General features: G+C 47.1%; 1 protein-coding gene across 1 annotated transcript in view; it reads right to left on the bottom strand.

Moving 5' to 3' along the window:
• The window catches only part of LOC144772413 (uncharacterized), a 277094-nt gene that overhangs the window by 115962 nt on the left and 135271 nt on the right, over positions 1 to 25861 (bottom strand). The window contains exon 8 of the mRNA XM_078656706.1: positions 5004 to 5164. Within this exon, the coding sequence (XP_078512832.1) occupies positions 5004 to 5164 (161 nt within the window). The remainder of the gene's footprint in view (positions 1 to 5003; positions 5165 to 25861) is intronic.

The following is a 25861-nucleotide window of genomic DNA, read 5'->3' as shown; positions in this document are numbered from 1 at the left end:
AGGGCCTGGTGTGACTTCTTTTTGTGTTTTTCAGTCTTTACAGTAACAGAAACGGAGAGTGGGGCACCTTATATAACTCTCTGTTTCGGTATGTGAAAAACCTTCTTTTATGGATTTCACTGCATACTTCCCATTCTCCGTTTTTGAAAAGATGCAGCCAGTCTTTTTCTTAAACGCCCACACGTTTTTCGAATCAGCCAGTACACGAGAGAAATGAGAGAGCAGAGGAAACTAAACATATTTCTGAGACAGTGTTAATTTATTACTGTCCAACCCTCTTAAATTTCTTAAACCCGCCGCTCGACAAGTGTCCCTGTTATTCGACGTGCACAATCACTGGGTTTTGACAGCTAGACATCAAAAAACAATACCCGACTACACCGCGAGAGGGACATTTGAAGAAGTCATCATCCATATACTTGTCATGCTCATATATAAAAGGAGAAATATCCGGAGCCAGCATGGCGCCCTGAACATTTCTTCTCAACACTAATATTTTAACAAACGTGAAGTAGAAATACCGTTTGCTGACGAACAGTGGTGTTTAAGAAAAAGACTGGCTGCATCTTTTCAAAAACGGAGAATGGGAAGTATGCAGTGAAATCCATAAAAGAAGGTTTTTCACATACCGAAACAAAGAGTTATATAAGGTGCCCCACTCTCCGTTTCTGTTACTGTAAAGACTGAAAAACACAAAAAGAAGTCACACCAGGCCCTACCCATATCGACTGGGTTTTTAATCTTGAGACTACAGGGAATACAAAAGTATAAGAAATTTAGAGTTCACCCTTTGTATTATGAAAATTTGGCTGCAATAAATCAATGTCCTGAAGAAGACACCACGACGTGTCGAAACGCGTAGACAGACTACAGCCACGCCTAATGTTTTTATCTTTATAAGTAACACAATTTTTTTTTATATATCAACTTATCATGTACACGTGACTCATGTATCTAAACTATTTTTTAATAACGTATTTAATTAAAAAACATTTCTATATCATTTCAGTTTTTCTTGTGTTATAGTTTGTGCACAAATTGTTGTCTTTGAATAGCCAGTGTTTTTTGTCCTTTGTGAATAGACATGGGTTGATACCTTTGCATTTGAATTTATTTCCCTGACCCAGGATTTTTCTATCCTCACCAGGGGGCCCTTGATACATTACAGAACTTGGTAATGGGGGATACATAAATGTGTGGCAGGAGATAACATGGTTACCAATATACTTTTTAAATATTTTTTTATTTTTAGAGTTTTATATAGCGCAAACTAGACCCGAAGCTATGGGGTATCAGAGCGCTTTACATAGCACCAGTTTTGTTACAGACGGACACATTAATTCTTGTTAGGCACGGGGAGATTAAGTGATTTGACCAGAATCACAGGATGTTAAGCGTCGTTGCCAAGACTCAAACTCGGTTTCCCAGCTTCAACGTTAACCACTCTAGCCGTAAGGCTACATCCTCTCCCCATATACAAACTACAGGTGCAGCACTTACCAAAAATAAATACATAAATAACAAAGAGCGACAGTTAGCATATAGCACAATGTTCGGGCAAGCAACGGCCAACTCATTATTAAAAGTATACGCATTCTGCTGGCACTCAAAGAGTGACAGCTGGGAGCAAAGGATTTTTTCTGAAGAGGAATCAGGATTGAATTGGGTGACAGAAAAGGTTGCATACATTATGGCATTGGCCATTAATCACAGCTGCAAAGAGCGTTTCAGTGTATGGAAAGCATTAGAAAGAATGGGGCGTAAAGCTGATCCTTGTTGTATCCCATAAAATATTTATTTTACCTCTGACTTAAATACTGAAATGGGGGAGGGATATTGCTTGACATCTCCCAGGTAGGTAGGAATCAGTTCAATTCAGGAAGGCACCCCCTGCTCCCATCTACTTTAATCTGTTGATTAGGACTTGATGGTTGACGGTGTCAAATGCAGCCGATCAATCCAATAGGATCAAGACTGCTTCCTGGCCACCATCAACCCTCATGTTTAGTTTGTCTGTTGCCATGATAACGCTGCCTACGTACCATGGGCTGGTCTATAGCCCATTTGCTCTGGTTATAGCAAATAATTATGTTTCAAAAAGCCCGCCACACCGATGGTGTACGGCAAGCTGCGTACACAATGTCCTACCTCACTACTGAGTTTTCACATTTCGAATGTAAAAGTACAAAATATTACAAAGCAGTCACTTTGGAAATCCTTACCCCAGAAGCAGGAGTTCACTCTTGTTCCTACATATAATGTGAGCAGTCAATATTGATTATTGTGGATGTAGATGGGACATGAGGTGTTGCACAACTAATAGATCTGATTCCATCTTTTTATGTTTTTTTTTTTTTTTTTTTTTTTTCCGAAAACCTTTATTGAACAGAGAAAGCTCACAAATACGGGCCTACAACCCACCAGGGCTGGCCACCACATAGCAAAAATAGTAGGAGACATACATCAGGTATCACAGCATACAAAAGCAATAAATCAGGGGAAAGAACAAGCATCTTAGAGCAGTCTCAGGAGCAAACAATTAGAAAGGTAGTTTTCTTTTTAAAGAACGGGTTTGGGAGGTCAGGAGCCTGGCGGGCCATAACAAAGCCGGAGGGGCGGGGTCGCGGCGGGCAGCAACACAGCGATCTTAAAAAACACAGGAGAAACAAAGACGACAAAGGTATACCAATAAGTACCGGGCAAAACAACGGGTAGAAGGAAAGGCAATTGCGCACACAATCCACTGCCCGCCCACCGCAGCCACCACCCGTCCCACCGATCAGCACAATAAAGGACCCAAATACCAAAACAATACGAGACGCACCCCCAAAGAGAAGAAAACCCCACAAAAGGGGGGAGGGGGGAGGGAAAAAAGGGGGAAAAGGAAAAGGAAGGGACCCTAACCCATCCACCCGCCCCCAGGTGACAAAGCAGGAAAAACAAAATTCCGGTACAAATTCGACCACAAAATAGGAAGACAGACATAACAAATCACCATCTTTGTAGTACCGGAAAAATATACCAGAAAGACACCCGGGGGACAGACGGCGATACAGAGCCCCGAAAAAGGGGATACACAAGGGCCATAGAACCAAATAGGGAGAAAAAAAGGAGGAGAGAGAAGACCCCTCCAAAAACAACAACAGACCCTCCCACCCACCCCACAAGCCCTCCCTACACCCCTGCAGAGGGCTACGGCCTACCCCCCAGCAGCGTGCCTGTCGCCCTAAATAGAACCCGAAATATAGAAGAAAAGGAACAGGGTAGAAACAAAGACAAAAGGGAAGGGGCAGGGGAAGGGAAGGAACAACGCACACGGGGGAGGGCGAAAAATCAGTATCAACTGCTTCCATCCCGCCACCTGCCACAAGGGAGGAATATAGCCCACGGGAAGTTAACGATATTAGGATAAGTTTCAGGAGTCCCATAAAGTCATACGAACATAACAACAGCACTTGTCAGTCACATAACAAAAGAAACCTGACTACCGCTTATAAAAGTCGTTTCAGCCCTGTCCGCTTTTGTCCAAGGTTGTAACCATCCGAACAAACAAAGAGCAAACGGTGAGGGACACAGGGCACAGGAGAAAAGTCCGCGGCAGTCCAAAGAAGAAACTTGAAAGAAGATATTGAAGATCCAGGAAAGACACAGTACAACAGTCGTATCGCAGACAGAGTTCCAAGGACAGTTCGAACGAGGCAAGCCCAGCCGGGCCGGCACATGCTTCTCGGTCGGGGAGTCGACGCGAAGAAAGACTGGAAGGATCGTCGAGGCCAGGCCAGGATACAAGCGGACCGTAGCCCAGTGGCCGAGGCAGCCAGACAGGACAACGAGGGGCGTCGGAGACTCTCCGAGCCAAGGATGCGGTCCCCGCCGGGGGCACAGAGTCCAGGAGCACATCAGCCGCGATCATCAACGAGGAGGCCAAATCCGATGACGGGGGCCCGCACTGTTCCAAATGAGGGTCCGCCCCCACAGTGGAGACAGACGCCGCCACGGCAGTCCGCCAGGAGTTCAGTACTTCCAGGATAACTCGAAGCGCAGGAAACTCTGTACAAGATCCGACATCCGGGCCATGCGGCGGGCCCCCAGTGCTCGCCCGGGCCCGGCAAAGAATCCCAGGGCCGGCCGCCATCTTAAGAGCCCAGCAAGTCCTCGGTCATCGGGGACCCCGGCCGGGGTAACACCAGAGCAAAAGGAGGTCAGCCGGACTGCGGCAGGGCGCCCCAAGGCAGGAAGGAGAGCAACCAGAAGAAGGACGTCCGTCGGTCCCCCCGTGCCGCCGGCCCCGTTCTCCGAGCCCGGGCGGAAAAATTCAAAATGGCCGGGCCGGGGAACAGAAGGGGGACCCAGCCGGACAATTGAGTAGGCTCTCCTGCGAGGGGCAGCGTTCGTACCTCTGGGCCCAGGCCAGTCGGGTTCACCAAAGGGCACAGCCGGCCAATTCGCACATCAGCCTCCGCGTCCAGCTCCACAGCGCCAGCAAGGGCCGACCATCATGTTCCGTCACGGCCCAGCGTCGCAAGGAGGCCCGGCCAGACCGCCCCGGAGGCTCCGAGCGGAATCGCTGCACAGGATCGACAGCACTCAGGATCACCGGAGCAACGGGTAAGTGTCCGCTAAGTGACCGGAGTACCGAAACACAGCAAGGAGGGCTTCCCGGGGCAGGAGCAATACAGGATAAATGAAGATAAACAGGCGGCTGGACGGAGCCGAGCTAAAACGCGGCCATCTCGGTCGCGAGCTAGGCTCCTCCCCATCTTTTTATTTTTTGAATGTTTAAGTCAACCTGTGTGCCAGAAAAGGCATCTTGGCTTCAGAGAAAGGAATATAAATTACATTTTTGGCAGACCAATAATCAGAGACTTGGCACTACAGGACCAATCCACTTTTGAAGACACACCTCATGTTTTCTAACAGTTAGGTTTGGAGAATTTGTTGTAGAACAATGATTTGGTATCCCATGCTCACATGGCAGTGGTCATGCCTAGGAGGCACCCTACCTATTAGGATTGCAGCCTGTGGTTCCAGTGCCCAGTTCGTGCATGTTTGACAGACCGATAATTACTGCACCAGCTTCCCTCAGTTTCCTGGTTACTGTAGCATCCTCAGTCTGTGGCTCAGTGCCGAGATACGCTGTGCCCACCTTATTAAGATATGGAACCTGCAAAAGAAAAATCATGCAAATATCAGCCTCAAAATCTGTCTCTTAAACTTAAATTATAGCTTAGAGTGAAACCGATAAGGTAAGTGGGTACATCTGTTTCAAGACAAGGAGGACATACCTTACTATTCACTTGGGCTATATGTTTTTTTCACTGACCTGTTCAAGCTTTAATAATGGGAGGCCATGGTCCCCTTTTGGAAGACAATATTGATTAATCATTCAAAGCTACAACTGTGGCAAGTAATCAAGCCAAACTATTTGTACTCTTAGACCATTAAATCTTTTCCTCCTACAGGTAGGATACCCTTTGGATGATATGACATAAGAACCACCTGCTATGCAGGGAAATATATCTAACAACCCGTAGGCTACACGCAGCACCATCCCTGACCTACCAATGCACCTGCTCAGACATTTCCTTTCCAGTTATGTTCCTTTCCATTTATCAGGATGACTTGAAAGCGTACACTTGAGAGAAGAGATGTTGGGTTGGTGACTAGAGGATGGTCCATGGCATAGATTTACTATAGTAAGTAATTCTTACCCAGAGAGATGTTTGACTTAATGTCTATCCCACTGTATATTATTCTCAGTGGGTTTTGTACTTATTGTGTTGGTATTCTTTCCCCATGATCGGCTACCTATTTGCGTTGAGTACATTTTATATAAATCCTAAAAATAAATTGCATTGATATCAGGATACAAGTTGAAGCCTTGTAGGGATCAAGCAAATACATTTCTTGCTGTGGCAAAACTAAAGACTGGCCCTCGCTCTACTCGAGCTACGGGACAATTGTGGTTCAATGGGGCTCGGGGTACTGACCCATGGGCGGCCCAGTCCTCTCACGTTAGGGGGGCGGCCCTAAGGGAAGGTCCCGTTAGTTGGGGGGTGTAGTGGGATCCATTGGTATGGGTGGCTTTGGGCACTCTGTTTTGGGCCCGGAGCTCCCCATGCCGCGACAGATACTTCAGTGTTTCATGAGGTATAGGGGTGGGGGGGGGAGACGGGAGTTGGGCAGTTGGGGGGGCAGTGTTAGCGGGAAGGGATGGCGGGGTAGGGGGTGTTTTGAAAGGGATGCACGTGATTTTTGCTACAGTGACATACATGGTACTGGGTTCCTGGGCTGGGTCCTGGGGTTTTCAGAGACTTTCCCATCGAGACTATGGTTGATCTCCCGAAGAAGGCACTCGCTAGTGGCTCTATGCGAATCTTAAGTTGGAATGTAAGGGGGATGTTGGACAAAATTAAGCGTGGGGCGGTGTTGCGCTGGGGTAAGAGGGACTCAGCTGATGTCATGCTATTGCAGGAAACGCATATGTTGGGAACGAAGGTACTGAGCTTACAGCGCTTTGGATATACCCAGGTGTTTCATGCAGGGTTTTCCAGGGGCTCGAGGGGGGTGGCCATCCTTATTCATCGTCGACTGTCATATACCCACGAGCGTCACTGGCTCGATCCCCAAGGTCGGTATGTGTTTGTTAAGGGTATGATTGGTACGGAGCCAGTGGTATTTGGCAGTGTGTATGCCCCCCCCTCCTCTACAATGGTCCCTGGCAGAGCGCCTATTTGAATTGTGGGCCGAGATCCCAGACTCCTTGGCTGTGATAGGTGGCGACTGGAACGATGCGGTGGATGTGTGCCTGGACCGAAAGAGGCTGCAGGGGACCGCGGTGACAACCTCCCCTACACGTTTAAAAGCGATGATTGATGGGTTGGGCTGGGTGGATACCTGGAGACATTTGCATGTCAGGACGCGTGAGTACACGTATGTGTCTGCTGTGCATGGCTCCTTCTCCCGGCTGGACTGTGTGTTTGTACCAGGGGCCTTTCTCGACAGGGTGAAGCAGGCCGCGATTCAGCCTCGGGGGCTGTCTGACCACTCCCCGGTCGTAGTACGGATTGAACTGCACAAGTCGCACCAGCCATTCCGGTGGCGGATGTCCTCGTGGCATCTCCAGCAGGCAGATTATACGAAACACATGCGCGGAGCGATTGCCCACTACTGGCAGGAGAACCTGACAGAAGGGGGTGACGGTCTGGGAGGCCATGAAGCCCACATTGAGGGGCGTCGACATAGCTTGGTGTGCTGCTGCCCGTCGAAGTCGCCGAGAGGCCACAGTGGCGGCTGCGGCTAGAGTGGGGGTATTGGAGAATCGGTGTCGGGAGGACGGTGACGGTGTAGCGCTAAGACTGCTCCTGCAGGCGCAGCAATCCTACGCCTCGGTCTTACTGGACGAGGCTCGACAAGCCTGGCTGGCCACACGGAGCAGGGTTTACCAGTGGGGCTACAAGTCCTGCACCATGCTCCATAGACTGTGTCAACAAACTCTGCAGCCGATTACTCTACCGGGCCTCACGGATGGAGAGGGGACTGCCATAGCGGATCCGGCTGCCCTTGCGGCGAGCTTTGCTGGCTACTATGCGGTACAATACGCCCCTCGGGACAATCTCCCGCCGGAGGCAATTGACAAGTTCATCGCTGACCTTCCCCCCCGTGCGATATCAGATGAAGCCAGGACAGCCCTAGACCTTCCCTTGACGGCGGAGGAACTGCGTGATGCGTTGGGACAACTCAACACTGGTAAGGCGCCCGGACCGAGCGGATTTCCCAGTGAATTCTACAAGAAATTCCACCTGCAGCTGGGACCGCACTATAGGCGGGCGTTGGAGGCAGCGCGGGAACGTGGTAGCTTACCGGCGGACTGGCGTCAGGCTGAAATCGTAGTCTTCCAGAAGCCAGGCAGGCCTCCCGACAGACACGAGTCGTATCGCCCCATATATTTAATCAACTTTGAAGCCAAATTGTTGGACAAAGCGTTGGCGAACCGCCTCCTCCCGTATGTAGCGGACTTGGTCCACCTGGATCAAGCGGGCTTTATGCCGGGTAGAGCGACAAGACACAATATCAGACGTGCGCAGGTGGCGGTAGACGCGATGGGAGCGACTGGAGAACAGGCAGCGCTACTACTGGCAGACATTGACAGGGCGTTCGACTCGGTCAGCTGGACTTACCTCTTCGCCCTTTTGCCGCGCCTCAACCTGGGTCCGGTTTTTGTCTCGTACGTCAGGCTGTTATACACGGACATCACCGCCTCGGTGCGTATTTCAGGAGCTATATCGGAGAGGTTCCCGGTCGCTAGGGGGACCCGACAGGGATGCCCCCTATCCCCTTACCTCTTTGCATTGGTCATGGAACCGCTGGCCGCGTGGGTGCGCATTGATGCGCAGCTTCGTGGCTTTGTGTGGGGAGCGGGACTCTCGGACAGGATCGCGCTGTACGCGGACGATGTCCTCTTCTTTATGACCGACCTTAATCGCTCTGGCCCTCGAATCTTGGAAATAATGCGTATTTTTCGAGACGTTTCAGGACTCTTCCTCAACCCGCGCAAATCGACTCTGTGGGTACTGGGTGGAAAGTCCGAGGCATTCTCTTGGGCCTCGGCTCTACAGGTGGCGGTCGGTGGTCTAAAATATCTGGGAGTTTTCCTATCTGAGTCTGCTGCAATTGCATGGGAGCGCAACGTGCAGCCGGTTTGGGACAAGGTCCAATCGGACGTCAAAACTTGGTCTCGCATGCCTCTTAATATCTATGGCAGGTCCGCAATCTTCAAAATGGTCGCCCTTCCTAGACTCCTGTACCAACTGCAGAACCATCCACATAGGGTCGACCCGCAATGGTTCCATCGAGTAAATTCAGTGCTGGGTCGTTTTCTATGGGCGGGGGGTGCTTCCAGAGTGGCGCTGCGGACGTGTTTCTTGTCCACGTACTGTGGAGGTCTCGCTACATCGGACATTCTATCCTACTATCAAGCCTCCCATTTGTTGGTTCTGAATGAGTGGTGGTACGGCGGACACAGTGACCCGGCATACGCCCTGGAACATCTTCTGATGGGGGATGCCACGCTTCATACACTGTTGTACTCGGCCGGGCAGCGGAGGAAACTGCCGCAGGCTACTCAGGTGGTCTTCATGATTTGGAGACAGGTGCTGCGCCGCATGGGCTGGTGGGGTCGGCTGACGGCGGAAACTCCACTTTGGAACAATGGACAGCTCCCTGCACTAGCCTCGCTGCCGGGGTTTGGTGGCTGGGACTCCATTGGGATCTCGTCACTTGGCCATGTTCTTACTGGGACTACTCTCAAATCCTTTCAAGCCCTCAGCGCCGAATTTGACATGCCCAAGACCCAATTTTTTTAATACCTACAGCTTCGTCATGCTCTTGCACCGAGTCTGGTGGGGCTGGACCGACTTCCTGAGTTTAGCCCCGTGGAGGCTAAGCTTTTCATGGGTGACCTGGGGGATAAAAAAGTCTCCAAAATTTACCAAACGCTAGTCACTCATTGCTCCTCTTCCCTCCTGTCGTTGAAGGCCTCCTGGGAGACGGATATTGGCCCTTTGGATGAGGATGACTGGAGGGAGGCCCTGGAGTCCCCCCGTGGGGCTGCAATAGCGGTGAGACTCCGGTTTATACAGTTCAAATACCTGCATAGGGCCTATTACACCAGAGAGAGACTGTGGAAGGCTGGCCTCATCGCTACCCCAGAATGCCTGCGTTGTGGGACTGAGAGAGGTACACTGTTGCATACTGTGTGGTCGTGTGTGGGTCTGACCCGGTTCTGGAATGGAGTATGGAATTGCTTGTCAGAGGTGCTGGGGTGGGACCTTCCTCGTACGCCCAGACTGGGTCTTTTGCATATCCTGGATCAAGTGGGTGGTAACATTTATAAGCGTCACCTCCTTCTGCTGGGCCTAGTTGTGGCCAAGCGGGATTTGGCAAGGGCGTGGAAGAGCGACCGCGCCCCCCCACTTAGCGCCTGGAGGGCGGGCTTGGATTTTCTTATGGGATTGGAATTGCCAGTGTTTGAGGCCAGGGGCTGCCCCCGAAAACATTATAAGATCTGGAAGCGGTGGGCGGACTACAGGGAGTTGACCTTGGAGCCTCCCATTGACCTGGATGATGGACTGCCTACCGGTAGTGACCTCGGGGCCTAGGTGGCTCCAGGACGCCTATTTTGCTTTAAACTGTATACTGCAGCTGATAGTGATCACATGCACCGGGCTAGGGTGGGATAAGGGGTGGGTAGTGGGGGCTTTTGGGGTTGTTGGCGGGGGGAAGGGGTGTGGGAGGGGGGCCAGTTGAACGTTTAGGCTGTTCATGCATTCTGTTGTATGTTGACCACTGACAGTGTCCTCCTGACTATGGAGAACTGTACATATGATCTGCCTAAACATTTAATAAACACAGTTGTGAAAAAAAAACTAAAGACTGGCATACGGTGTGCTATACAGGATACTTACAGAAAGAGAGAGATTTAGCTGAACTAGATTGGAAAACAACTAATGCGATTTTAAGACTAACCATTTGAGCATTAATCCCAGAAAAAGGAGGAGCCACAATATAGAATAACACTCTAGAATGCTACTCAATGAGCAACAGAAGTTTTAGAAACTTTCCTCCAGGGATAGGAAAGCGACTGGTGACTGTCTTTGGAAAGAGTCAATTTACTTGTAAATAATTAACAATCAAAATATAGAACTTCAAGGAGTTGACAACATGGAAAAATCAAATAGCAATGAGAAGTAGGAACTATCTTAATAGAACACTGCATGTAGAAGTATATTTTTCCAATAGCATCAAATACTTGCTAACTACCCAGCGGATAGACTTTATGATCACGAAGAACATGTTCTTCTAGTTCATCAGTTAAAAAAAATACAGAAGGTCAGAGGTTTGAAAGGCTTATGGTCAAACAAAGATAAAGGCTCAATCAAGCACCAAACTGATGGGGGTCTCAAACCTGTGGGATATAGGCAGATGAACAGATCAAAAACAATTTTTGGAATTCCGCTGGGCATAAGTTACTGAACGGTATGATCAGCTGGACTTGTAATGACTTCTAGAATCGCACAGCTGTGATGTAAGGAATATGCTACTTACCAGTATGCATCTGTTCTTGGCATAGAGGGCTGCAGAGTGGTACATTTATGAATAGATCGCCATCTGGTGTTGGGCTCGGATGATTGCACTTGTTTTTCTTCTGGAGAAGTCTTTGTCGTCATAGATGACTCCTCCTCTTGGTGTTAGTGCGCATGGGCATCGGCTCCATCCTTAGATTGTTTTGCCATAGTAGGGTTAGATGGAGTAGTGTAGTAATACATAAAGATATGCCCATGTAAGTGTATCTAAATAAGATAATGTTGGGACAGACACAGGTTTCCGGGGAGGCAGGGAGGGCATGTACCACTCTGCAGCCCTCTATGCCAAGAACAGATGCATACTGGTAAGTAGCATATTCCGTTCGAGGCATATGGGCTGCAGATGGTACATTTATGAATAGATTGTACAGCAGTTACCTCCCTAGCGGTGGTCACCAGTGTCTGTCGCAACTGTTTGAAATAGAGTTTTTAATACAGCTTGGCCCACTCTGGCTTGTTGTGCAGCCTGTACATCAACACAGTAGTGCTTTGTGAATGTATGTGGTGTAGACCAAGTTGCTGCTCTACATATGTCATCTAGGGGAATGTTCCCTAAGAATGCCATAGATGCTCCTAGTTTTCGTGTAGAATGAGCTCTAGGAGGAACAGTTAATGTTCTCTTTGCTTTAATGTAACATATTTGTATACATCTTACAATCCATCTAGCGATGCCTGCTTTAGAGATAGGATTGCCCTTATGTGTTGGAGAAAATGCTACAAATAGTTGTTTAGTTTTCCTGAAGTTTTGTGTTCTTTCTATGTAGTACAAAATGGCTCTTTTGACATCTAGTGTATGTAGAGCCCTTTCTGCTACCGTCTGTGGCTTTGGAAAGAAGACTGGTAGTTCCACTGGCTGGTTGATGTGAAATGCTGAAATTACTTTAGGCAAGAACTTTGGGTTTGTTCTAAGAACCACTTTATTCTGGTGTAACTGTAGGAATGGTTCTTGTATTGTCAATGCCTGTAATTAACTTACTCTCCTGAGTGAGGTAATGGCTATAAGGAAAGCCACCTTCCATGTAAGGAATTGTATTTCGCACCTATGCATAGGTTCGAAAGGTGGCCCCATTAGTCTGGTGAGTACTACGTTGAGGTTCCAGACTGGGGAAGGTGGTAATCTTGGTGGAATGACTCTTTTAAGGCCTTCCATGAAGGCTTTTATCGCTGGTACTCTGAACAGTGATATGTGCTGCCTGTTTTGTAGGTACGCTGCTATAGCTGCTAGGTGTACCCTTATAGATGTGTACGCTAGATTACATTGCTGTAAGTGTAATAAGTAGCAAATAATCTCCTTTGTTGATACGTCCAGAGGGTTGATATTGTTATTAGCACAGTGTATAGCAAACCTCTTCCACTTAGCTGCATAGCATGCTCTGGTGGTGGGACGTCTCGCTTGTTTAATTATCTCCATGCAGTTTGGGGGTAGATCTAAGTACCCAAATTCTAGGATTTCAGGAGCCAGATCGCTAGGTTCAGTTGTGTGGGATCTGGGTGCATTATTTCTCCATGGTTCTGTGTAAGGTGCATGGGTAGAATTCGTAGCTTTTGATGTGGCACTTGGGAGAGTTGCAGGAGCGTGGTGAACCACGGTTGTCTTGCCCACGTGGGTGCTACTAGTATCATGGTCATTGAGTGTTGTTGTAGTTTTCTGACCACTAATGGGATTAGTGGGAGAGGGGGAAAAGCGTATGCAAATTTGTTGGACCAATTTATCCATAACGCATTGCCCTGCGACAGGTGGTGCGGGTACCTGGACGCGAAGCTTTGGCATTTTGCGTTCTGATGAGTGGCAAAGAGGTCTATCTCTGGCTGTCCCCATCTTTGGAAGAATGGCTGCAGTATTTGTTGGTGCAGTTCCCATTCGTGTATTTGTTCCGACTGTCTGCTTAAGATGTCTGCTATCTGGTTTTGGACTCCTGGTAGGTGTTCGGCTAACAGATAGATGTTTTGAGGAATGGCCCATCTCCAGATTTCCTGTGCTAGTCTGGATAGTTGGAGAGAGTGCGTCCCCCCCTGTTTTTGAATATAATACATTGCTGTCATGTTGTCTGTTCTGATCAGGACTGCTTTGTTGGTAACATGTATTTGGAAGGCTTTCAATGCTAGAAACACCGCTAGTAGTTCTAGGTAATTGATGTGCAGTCTTTTTTCCTGCACACTCCACCTTCCTTGTACTGTGTATTTCTCCATATGTGCTCCCCATCCTGTGAGCGATGCGTCCGCTGTTATTGTCACCTGTGGAACTGGTTCTAGGAACGACCGCCCCTTGGCAATGTTTGTTGTGTTACACCACTTCAGAGAGCGGTGTGTGCGGTCGTCTACCAACACCAGATCTGTAATCTATCCTTGAGCCTGATTCCACTGTGTCGCTAAGCATTCTTGTAGCGGACGCATTTGTAGTTTGGCATATGGTATTAGCAGTATGCAGGATGACATCATCCCTAATAGCTGCATGAACACTCTTGCTGGTAGTGAGTGTTGTGGCTGGAATCTTTGAATGATTGTAAGCATTGTTTGGATCCTGACTGGATTGGGGTATACTTTGGCTTTTTCTGTGTCTATAGTAGCCCCCAGATATTGTTGAACCTTGCTTGGTTGTAGGTGTGACTTTGTGTAGTTCACCGTGAACCCTTGCTGGTGTAGTAGCTGAATTGTCTTTTCTGTGTTTTGAAGACATTCCTCTTGTGACTTGGCCTTTATTAGCCAGTCGTCCAAGTATGGGAAGACATGTATTTGTTGTCTTCTTAGGTGAGCTGCCACCACTGCCAGGCATTTTGTGAACACCCTTGGTGCCGTTGTGACACCAAACGGAAGGACTTTGAACTGATAATGTTGTCCTTCTACCACAAACCTGAGGTATTTCCTGTGGGCTTTGTGAATTGGGATATGAAAGTAAGCGTCTTTTAGATCCAGTGTAGAAAGAAAGTCCCCTTTCTTCAGTAAAGGAAGTACCTGTTGGAGCGTGACCATGTGAAAATGTTCCGAATTTATGTATGCGTTGAGAGGTCTTAGGTCCAGTATTGGTCTTAGAGACCCATCCTTTTTGGGAATTAGGAAGTATAGGGAGTATACTCCTGTTCCTTGTTGGTGCTGTGGAACCTTCTCTATGGCATGCTTTCCTAGCAGGGATAGTACTTCCTGCTTTAACAGTGTCAGGTGATCTTGTTTCATTGGACGCTGTTTGGGGGGGATGTTTGGTGGGGTAGATGTGAGTTCCAGGCAATAACCATGTTGGATAATTTGTCTCACCCACCTGTCTGATGTGATGTTTTCCCAGACAGGTAGGAACTGTGATAGGCGTCCCCCGACCGGTGTTATATGGTCTGGGGGGAGCTGTATGAAGTCACTGCTTTGGGGTTGGAGAGTTGCGGTTGTTGTTGTTTCCGCGACCTCTACCCTTGTTGTTGTTACCTCTGTAACTACCTCTAGAATTACCTCTGGGTGATGTAGGTGTAAAAGAGGTTTGTTGCTGGCTTGTACCTGTATTTTTGGATCCTCCTCTATAGGTGGACCTACGAAAGGAACCTCTTTGTGTCGGCTGTTGCAATGCTCCCATTGATTTAGCCGTTTCCGTATCCTTTTTCATATTTTCTAAGGCCTCATCTGTCCCTGTGCCGAAAAGTGTTTTTCCATCAAAAGGTTGGTTCAGTAACGATGTTTGTACCTCTTGTTTGAACCCTGATACCCTGAGCCATGCATGTCTCCTTAACATGATGCTTGTGTTTGTAGATCTTGCCGCAGTGTCTGCTGCGTCTAGGGCGCACTTTATGGAAGTGTTAGTAATTAACTTCCCTTCTTGTATGAGTTGATCTGCCCTCTTTTGATGTTCTTTAGGGAGATGTGTGATGAGTTTTTCTAATTCATCATAATGCGCTCTGTCGTACCTTGCAAGTAGTGCTTGCGTATTAGCTATGCGCCAGCTGTTTGCCGCTTGAGATGCTACTCTCTTGCCAGAAGCATCTATTAGCTTAGACTCTTTGTCAGGAGGTGGAGCTTCTCCTGTAGATAAAGAGTTTGCTCTCTTACGAGCGTTTGTGACCACTAGTGAGTCTAGAGGAATTTGCCCTTTAATGTATATTGGGTCTTTTGGAGCTGCCCTATATTTTTTATCGATTCTTGGGTTCAGTACCCTAGCCCTCACTGGGTCTTTGAATATCTCTGATGTATGACTGAGAAGGCCCTTAAGCATTGGTAGTGTTCCTGATGTTCTTTGTGCAGTAGGTAGTGTTTCTAATAAGAAATCCTCTATTTGAGGTTCTGCATGTAGTTCTACCTTGTGATATGTTGCTGCTCTATTAATGAGTTGCGCAAACCCAGTATTATCATCAGGAGGTGAAGGTTTTGAAGGATACATTTCAGGGTCGTTATCGTTATCTGACCCTACATTGTACTCTTCCCATGGGTCTGCCTCCTCTGGGATTGTGTCTTCATCATCCCCAGGATGTTCCCCCTCCCCTGTGTCACTCTCTACATCTGTTGTAGGTGTAGATGGTCGTGTGGGAGGAATATTTGGTCTATTGTGAGGAAGAGGAGAAGATGGTGTGTGTCTAGGTTTTGGAGAAGGGGGAGGAGTTGTATTTGTCCCCATTGTTCTCTTCTTCGGATGAGTTTTGTCGTCCGAATGTTCATTCTTCCTCTTTTTAGGTAGTTCTGTGACTACCTTGCCAGTTCTTGGATCGATAAACAGAGTCTTTTGTTTAGGATCTGTCTTGTATTCCTGTGTCGGTACCGCAGTTTTCGGTTCCGAAAGGTGTTTTTTCTTCTGATTGTCCATTTGTAATTTCGGCACCGAGATTTTATTCGGATCCGATGTCTTCGGTATCGAAGATGTCCTTGGTGTCGAGGGTGTTTTCGACGTCGAAACGTGTTTCGGTGTCGACATGGACTGCTTCGACTTCGAGCTTTCCTTGACTTGGAGCTTCGGTGTCGATGTGGTCAGTTTATCGGAACCACCATGATGGGAGACCGAGTGTTTCGGTTTCGGTTTCGTTGCCGGGCTCGAAGGCGGGGCGTCGGAAACTTTTTTCGGTTGTCTGACTGGGCTCGAGGGCGGGGTCGACACCGTGCGGGGTCTGTTCTTTGGTAAAGGGACGTCGTCACTCACGGTTTGTTGGACGTCGATTTCCTCGACGTCGGACTCGTCCACTTCAGACCCCGCCTCGTCGGCCTCTTCTTCCTCCTCTTCTGGGTGCTGGTCCTCGAACAGCTCCGGGATTGCTTGTGACTGCATTCTCGATACCTCGTGTCTTCGGGCTCGACGGTTTCTAATCGTCGATTTTGAAGAGAACGCTGCACAGGCCTCACAGTCCCTGGATTCGTGTTCAGGGGACAAGCAGAGGTTGCACACCTCGTGTAGGTCCTTGTGTGGGAACTTAGCACCACACGTTGGACATTTTTTGAATGGAGTCCTTTCCATGGACCCCGGGCTGGACTACTTCGAGTTTCTCGTAGTCGTCGTCCTTCGAAACGCGTCGGTATGGAAGTGAAGTCGCGTTCGATAACAATACCGTCGAATTGGAAAGGGTTACGCGCCGAATATAACCTTCTTTATCGAAGTCGGTCCGGAGCGCTTCGATCCTCATCCGAACCCGATGGCGGAAAAAAACAATCTAAGGATGGAGCCGATGCCCATGCGCACTAACACCAAGAGGAGGAGTCATCTATGACGACAAAGACTTCTCCAGAAGAAAAACAAGTGCAATCATCCGAGCCCAACACCAGATGGCGATCTATTCATAAATGTACCATCTGCAGCCCATATGCCTCGAACATAAAAATACATGGTCAAGGGAAGAAGCTATTGGATTATCCACAACACAAATAGAAATTCTTCTCACTGGTATTATACAATACTTTGTTGGCCAGCCTGCACTCTGTGTAGAATCTATCCACTTCAGAAAGGCCAGTATATATTTATGCAAAGACAATGGCTCACCAAGCTGAGAAAAGGACAGCAGAAGTGAAAACCCAGGCCTCTTACACCAAGTAGGAGATGATTCTACCAAAGAGGAGTGAAATCTACCACTTCCCTTGCTGTATCTGCTGAATTTCAACCAAAATCATCTGTAGGCATGCGGACTCTTCTGTACATACCTAGACCTCAAGACCATAATCCTCTTCCTTCATTGTCTTGATTTCAACTTGGCGTAGAGTTGTCCATGGCCAGAGAGAATGTCCTAAATATTTAGGACATACTCTCTGCTCATGGACTACTTCATTGAGAAATACACTTCTACCATATCACACCGATTTTTTCTAGATTTTAAAACTCAAATCAAGCCGGTCACTATCCTCTTTCTGATTTTAACCCCTTGCCCACTGACAGCTTCCTTTTTGAGTAATATGCATAATATTTCTGTCATCAAATGTATCAGTTTTGTACTGTGCACTTGTTTACATTCACATAGATTTTGGCATTGTAAATGATTTTCTAACTCCCCGTATACCCATGCCTAGTACTTTTAATGGCAGGGGGTTAACATCTACCATTGATGTTATCCTAGTTTCATGTACGTTCGCACAGAGGGTGTTTTCTTTTACCGTCGGGGACAAGGCAATGAGCGACCACTTCCCGCTATTGTTTTGAGGTTACGTTGCGTCCTCTTAGAAATGGGAAGGTAAAAAAAATTACCTAGTGCTAGGCAACTTTTAAATGAGCAGTGTAAATGGTTACGCCATACGGTGGTCTTAAGGTGGTCCCGACGAGTTGGTCATGAAATTAATTAAGAACTGCAAATTGGCTTTTGATAACTGTTTGTGTGAGATATCTTCTTCTTTTAGCATTGTTTATTCATTTGTTGCTATAGGTAATGAGGTTAGGAGTCTACTAACTACTAAACATCGCAACAAGCGCAAAGAACATGGGTGGTTTGACAGAAAGTGCACCCAAGCCCACTCAAATTTGAAACACGAGTTGCATAGGCAACCTAGATCCCCCAATGGGGTTAGACGGGCCGGGTGGAGTATATGCAGGCCATCTTGGATAGGAAATGTATCCTTCTGCAGGAAGCTTGGGAAACACTCCACACAGCGGTCTTACACAAAGATAGTGTGGGATTTTGCAGAGCAGTAAAGGCTCCCTTCTTACAAGAGGGAGATGGCCCATTTATTGAGATCATGATATCTGAGGATGTTTGGGTCAATCATTTCTCCAAGGTGTATAACGGGCAAGAAAACTTAGATTCTCAATCACCCGTAACTCCTCCAGCTCAGCTTGATAAGATAGAGTAGCAGGTTACCCTGGATGAAGTGCTCAGAGCCCTTAGTCATAGCCTAGGGGGCAAGGCCCCAGCTCCAGATGGAGTGCCTGTCGACCTATTTAAATCTAACATGTCACTTTGGGGCCCCATAATAACACAAGTTATAAATGCTAGTCTTAGGACATCGATACCAAAAACCTGGGTAGAATCTATTATCATTCCAATTTTTACGAAGGGGGACCGCCATGACCCGGGGTGTTATAGGCCGATCTCTTTACTTGATTCAATGATAAAGGTGGCAGGACGTGTGGTTCTGGAACGTCTGCAAGACTGGGCAGAAGACAAACAGGTAATTTCTGACTTACAGTATGGCTTTCGAGAAGGCCTAGGCCCTTTAGAGCAAAGTTTAAATTTATCTATCTTTATAGGTAAATATACACGAGCAAAAAAGGGCCGTTTGTACTTAGCGTTTGTGGACTTTACCACAGCCTTCAATGCTGTACAACATGGAAGATTGTGGAAGATTCTAGTAGATTTAGGGGTTGATTCAAATATCATAGCGCTTTTGCAATGTTTGTACAGGGGAGCCTCTGCCAGCATTCGCAATGGTCAGGGTGGGGAACGTCCCGGTTCATTCCCCATCAAGAGATGGGTCAGGCAGGCTGCGTCCTGGCCCCTTCCTTTTTAATCTATATATAAACGGCCTTGGCAAAGTATTACTTAATGAGGGTACAGACTTCCCGCAAAGTGGAGGGCGACCTATTCCAGCCCTCCTTTATGCGGACAACTCGGTCCTAATGGCACGTACACAAAATGGTTTGCAAAGGGCTCTGGATACTTTTAATGGCTTTATGAAGGACCTAGGTTTAAGCATTAATGTCTCTAAGACATTCATTATGAGACGCGACAAAGGGTTTCAGAGGATGAGGGAAATTTTCCTGGATGGAAACAAGTTAGCCTCTACCAGGAATTTTACCTACCTAGGCATTTTAGTCAATCAGAATGACACTTGGTCTCAGATGATGAACGCGAAAAACTTGCGTTTACCAGAACAACAACAGCCCTTGCCACCTTTGCCAAAAAACTAGGGAGGAAGCCGCCAGTGGAACTTGTGAAAATCTATAAAGCAAAGTGCTTTACAGCCACAATGTATGGGGCAGGGGTTTGGGGTTTTATTAACACTCAGCTATTACAACTGGTGGAGAATTCCTTTTTGCGATATATTTTGTCAGCTCCCCCATGCACATCCTCATATATATGTCACGAGGAGTTGGGCCTCCCTTTTATTTCAGATCTTATCAACATGGAAACAGTGCTTTCATGGCATAGGATTTGGACCAAGGAGCAGACCAAGTTGAATATAGAGATTTGAAAGAATAGCATGAGCTAGTTAAGGGCCGATAAGATTCCTTGGATTAAATACATATGTAACTTTATGAAGGATATAGGTCATCCAGAATACTTTGCTGACCCCTTTACTATGATGTCAGTATCGAGAAAGTCCCTAAAGCTAAAAGGCCTTCAATTATTGAGTTCAATAAGACTGGCAGATGAAGTGCTTGAAACCTAGAGTAAGGATGCATCAACTAACTCTGACCTGTTTGGGGATGGAGCGTTACTTGTTATTCGCTCCTGGAACTTTTGATAGGATGCTTCTAACGACTGGGTGTCGTTCCTAGATTACTGTCAATACCAATTATGAACGACTGGACCTGAAATTTGATACCCTGCCTGTGTGTTAACCACTCTGAGCAGTCTACGATTCATCTAGTTTTATTCTGTAAGCTCTTCTAGTTTTATTCTGTAAGTTCTATACAGAGTTGAGGAGAGTGTGGATACTTCCGCTGTTAAAATCTTTGGGCGTAAGGCACTGCCGCCCAGCTTTCATTAGGTTGCAATTTTTGAAAGATGAACATACTGTGTGGAGGGTGGCTACGTTTTTAAAAAAGGCGCTTCAGCAGACGAAAAGTATGGTATTTGATGTGTAAAGTAAGGGCATTGTCCCTCCTGATGGCGCAGATTTTAATATTGTTGTGTAAATACATTATAACCTGTTAAATTTATAATGACATTTCTATGTGTGTTAATGTATTGTGCTTTTATGATTGGTATAACAACAATCGAATAAAGCTGTAATGGCTGACTGACTGACATTCACAGAGACCTGAGATGTAAAATAATAGGTGCTTTCTTTTGAGATTGTATATTAGAAATTGTATTTTTAAATCTGCAGCTACAGGGGACCTCTATACATGTGCCAGTTTATTTCTGTGTTTTTCCCAATGCAACAGTTTTGAAGCAACATACAGATTTTAATCATGAGAAAACGGTCATGTAAAGCATAAGTCTGATACATAGAAGAGAGTCCTATGCTTTAGCCATTAATGAAATAGTGTTTGTTTTCAGTAAGGGCAGCCTGCAGCTATGAACTTTCTAGTACCAAGATTGAGCTGCTTAGATATACTGAAGGGGACGTGCGGGTTTTGTTGGGGGAATTGCAAAGTGCTAGCTGTAAGGGGATGGGGGCTGTAGTCTGTATCCCATAACATAGTTCAGAAGACCCATTAGCAGTTCATTAAGCCTTAACTGATCTCCCGACATGTTTTAAGAAGCAGAAGGAACCTGCACATTTATATCGCTTGGGCCAGTGGTCGCAGAAATTGAAATATGGCTTTTAGCCCTTAAGAGATGAATTTTGCTAAGTGCAGGATACATATGAGGTTGTAGCTTATATCATTCTCTCAACGTCTGTTGGAAGAACTTCTAACGTTGGTCCAATTCAGGGCCATATGTAGGTACCCAAATACCGGTCGGTAACGGCCGATTTCGGTCGCTACCGACCAGTATTTGGAGTTTGAGATGTAGGGGCCTTAAAAATTACTAATTTGGTAAATTTACCGATTCGGTAAATCTAGATGTAGGTGGCACTGAATACAGTGCCACAGGCCCTTAATAATTCGTTATTTACCATGAAATACTATTCCATGGTAAATATCGAATCCCTGTCTACATGCACATCTGTGCATGTACACCTGTGCCATGTGACACACATACATGCCCTTAGGGCCTCAAGGCCCATAGGATTCAATGGCAATTACCGAATCGGTAAATACAGATTCGGTAATTCCCGAATCTTAACGATTCGGTAATTGTTACCGGATATTTACCTACATGGCATTTACCGATTTGTAACTACCGAATCGGTAAAATTCGGTATTTACGCATCGGTAAATGCCATTTACCTACATCTGGCCCTTAGTGACTATATTCTCACCACCGTTCATGCATCTCACCTTTCTGCAGTTCTTTTTCAGCTAGGGACACCATATTGCCAATGTTACCAAAAAGGATCCTGACAATTCATCTGCAATTAATAGACTTGCAGAGACTGTCATAAATCAGGTATCTCACGGACAATTGAGGATGGTTCAACCTAGTCAAGGAACTCACTTGTGAGTTCTGTCCCACAGCGACCCATGCACACTATGAGGGCGGCCTCAGGTAAAACTTAAAAAAAGTACAACTTTGCAATCTTTGGGGACAAAGTGCGACTACAGGTAACGTGGCTGAGCAGTCAGTCATTAATGATCTGCGTCCATTTATCACAACACTGATCTATCCAGCGCATTAAACAGATATGGACAACTTAGTGCATCTTTATAGAGGAACCTTAGCCAAACAAATAAGTCTTCAAGGCTTTCCTGGACACAAACAATGTGTCAGTGTAAATAAGCTATATGCAAGCATTCCCCTCCAAATTACAATGCCTCTTTCTCCATCAAATTAGCCAGGTTGCACTCAACGTTCTAGAGATGATGCCACAAATACTAGTCCATTAGCTTCAGTTATGGACACAGTGCTCGTACACTAGCACAAAGACAAGTCGCCCAGATAAAATGCCAGCATTAAAGAATACATAAAACCGTGAATCCATCAGCAACTCAAAGTCCAGGTAATGCTCCTGGTAAAGATTACAGCTAACAGTCCTTACACCAACATCTCTGAAACTGCTCCTAAGCACAGAAGAACTGTACAACAATATTCTCATTGGTTACACTTGGAACAATATTGTGTTGCTTGGTAGCTCTGACAATGGATGCCCTGAGAAATACACTCAGAAAGCTTAACAAAGACTTGATTAGGAAAGAGAGGTTTCTGGAATGCTGCGTTTTTGCTTTAACATCTTTGGCGTTTTAGCATTCAGGGATACACGACAACTCGTTTTTTTCATGTTCGCTATATCTTTATTATGTTTTCGGATCAGGCAGACTTAGGTCTCTGTGCAGAAAACCTGAAGCATACTTTGTATAGTAACATATTAGGTGTGGAAGCCTCCAGCTTCAGTGATTTACCTCTTAGACGCAGAATGATGGTTCTAAAGCATCTATACAGTACAAGTAAAACCTACTAGCAGAATCACATTGCTGAAAAGCTGCCCAGAGAGGTCATCCACTGATGTCCATTATTAGCTGCAGGAATTTGATCCTTCCCGGGTACCACTGGATGAGTGGGAGAAATGTGTTAAGAATTAAAATGACATAACGCAGCATACACTGCAGTATTTTGGGTCTGGGACCAAGAGGATTACACAGAGTGAAGCACAGGAGGAGGAATGCTTGGTTACAACTTCTGGAGAGAGAGATAGGGGTGATCTTTACATTCATTAGCCACCCCACTGACTTCAGTGCTGCACTGCTGGATTTATATAAAGCTTCCTTCTCCTGAGAAGTCCTTACAGGAGTCAGATTGCTATCAAGTTCCTGGAAGGTGCTCTCAGAGTACATGTTAAAAGGGCATGGGATTGTAACACAGCTAATGAGTAGTGAGAGTTGGGTGTGTTATGTTAGAATCTGAGAAAGGCTCCATTTATGGTGCGGCACACTTGTCGATGTGCTTTAGCAAAGGATGCAGCAGAAAAAAATGATAACAGATGCAGTTGTACATGCAAGGGTCCATCATACTGTCAAGTGAAAAGAAAAAGGTTTTTTAAGGCTACATGAAATTCAGGTAAATTGGCACATCTTATTCTTGAAGGAACCAAGTTCTTGAGTTTGGCAGTCTGGACTGAGAAAGGGCCATGCCAGTGGAGGAATTTCTGAAGGCAGTGATGGTTAAATGGGGAGTATCTGCAAGGTTAATATTCAAGTACAAGTGTTCTGTGCCATGTGCCGCTGCATGTAAGATGCGCACTACTTAAAGGTGATACCTCTAGCCAATGGGAGCTGGTGTGGAGATTTGAAGGCTGGTAAGATGCAGTCTATGGGGAAGATACATCAGCTACAGAAAAATAGGCAATATGTAGTGAGTACAGGCAGAATACTAGAAAAAGAAACCTGCTCAGATTGGTTCTGTCGCTCTATAGCTACTGTGTTGACGGAATTAACACCGCTATGGAGACTTCTCACTCTGGGTCTACAAAATGGGAGGCGGGAGATGATTAGTTTAAACCATCAAATCAATGCACGGATGTCGAGTGCACACATTTTATACTCCTTGTCTATGTGTCACTGCTAATAACAGAGGGTTGGAAGATGAGTGGAAATTAGTTCATCCTTCCATCAAGACCTTCGTGAGTAAGACTCTTTACGTTTCATTGGTGATGCAATCTTACCCATCTTGTTTCTCTTTACGGTATCTTATGGATAATATTTTGTGGATATCTTAGGCTTGATCCTTCCGTGTAATCTCATCCTATCCCACAAAATAAAGATTCTCTAAATAGTATGATACAAAGTAAGAAGTCCACAGGGAGATGTACTTTTTAGTAGATCTATTGAAGTAAGTTACATGTTATAGCAACCCCCCCAGAAGCATAGCTCAGCCCAAACCTTCTCAATCAATCAATCAGTACATTTATAGAGCGCACTACTCACCCGCGAGGGTGCTGCTACTGCTCGAACAGCCAGGTCTTGAGGTGTCTCCTGAAGGTGAGAAGGTCTTGGGTCAGTCGGAGGTGAGTGGGGAGGTAGTTCCAGGTCTTGGCGGCGAGGTAGGAGAAAGATCTGCCGCCTGTTGTTGTTCTTCTGGTGCGTGGTACGGTGACAGGGGCGAGGCTGGCTCAGTGGAGTTGCGAGTCGGGGCGTAGAACGAGAGGCGTTTGTTGAGGTATTCGGGTCGGGCGTTGTGGAGCGCTTTGTGCGTGTGGGTGAGGAGCTTGAACGTGATCCTCTTGTTGACAGGGAGCCAGTGCAGGTCTCTCAGGTGGGTGGTGATGTGGCTGTGGATGTCCAGCATAAGGCGTGTGGAGGCATTCTGTATGCGTTGTAGTCTTTTCTGTAGCTTGGCCGTTGTCCCTGCATAGAGTGCGTTGCCATAGTCGAGCCGGCTTGTGACGAGGGCTTGGGTGACAGTCCTTCTTGTTTCCGTGGGGATTTATTTGAAGATCTTTCGTAGCATGCAGAGGGTGTTGAAGCAGGAGGAGGAGATGGCGTTGACTTGCTTGGTCATAGTGAGCGATGAGTCCAGGACGAACCCAAGGTTGCGTGCGTGGTCGGTGGGAGTCGGTGCTGTGAACAGGGCGGCGGGCCACCAGGAGTCGTTCCAGGCGGAGGGGGAGGGTCCAAGGATGAGGACCTCCGTCTTGTCTGTGTTCAGTTACAGGCGGCTGATGTACATCCATTCGGCGACGGCCCTCATTCCTTCTTGGAAGTTGGATTTGGCGGTGACTGGGTCTTTGGTCAGGGAGAGGATCAGCTGGGTGTCGTCAGCGTAGGAGATGATGTTGAGGTCGTGTGCACGGATGATGTCGGCGAGGGGGCTCATGTAGATGTTGAAGAGCGTCGGGCTGAGTGATGAGCCATGGGGTACGCCGCAGATGATCTTGGTGGCCTCTGAGTGGAACGGTGGTAGGCGGACTCTCTGGGTTCTGTCGGTGAGGAAGGAGGAGATCCACTCCAGGGCCTTTCCCTGGATCCCTGTGTTGTGGAGACGTGTTTTTAGGGTGCGGTGGCAGACCATGTCGAAGGAAGCTGAGAGGTCTAGGAGGATGAGGGCTGCCGTTTCTCCGTTGTCGAGCAGGGTTCTGATGTCATCGGTGGCGGCGATGAGGGCGGTCTCGGTGCTGTGGTTGCTGCGGAAGCCAGACTGGGACGGGTCGAGGGAGCAATTGGTTTCGAGGAAGTTGGTCAGTTGCTTGTTGACTGCTTTCTCTGTGACCTTTGCCGGGAAGGGAAGCAGGGAGATAGGCCGAAAATTCTTGAGGTCCTTGGGGTCTGCTGTCGGCTTCTTAAGGAGGGCGTTGATTTCAGCGTGTTTCCAACTCTCAGGGAAGGTGGCAGATTCGAAGGAGCTGTTGATGATGTCTCGGAGGTGGGTTGCGATGATGGTGTCTGCTTTGTTGAAGATGTGGTGAAGGCAAGGGTCGGATGGAGAGCCGGAGTAGATGGTGTTCATGATCTGGGTGACGTCTTCGGTGCTGACGGGGGTCCAACGACTGAGGAGGGCGGTGGGGGGCGTTGGTTCTGCGGCTGGTGGAGGCGTCTGGTTTGCGAAGCTGTCGTGTAGGTCGGTGTCGGCGAT

Source organism: Lissotriton helveticus, chromosome 8 (assembly GCF_964261635.1).
Source record: "Lissotriton helveticus chromosome 8, aLisHel1.1, whole genome shotgun sequence".
NCBI classification, from domain to species: Eukaryota; Metazoa; Chordata; class Amphibia; order Caudata; family Salamandridae; genus Lissotriton; species Lissotriton helveticus.
This window is presented reverse-complemented; position numbering and strand designations above follow the sequence as displayed.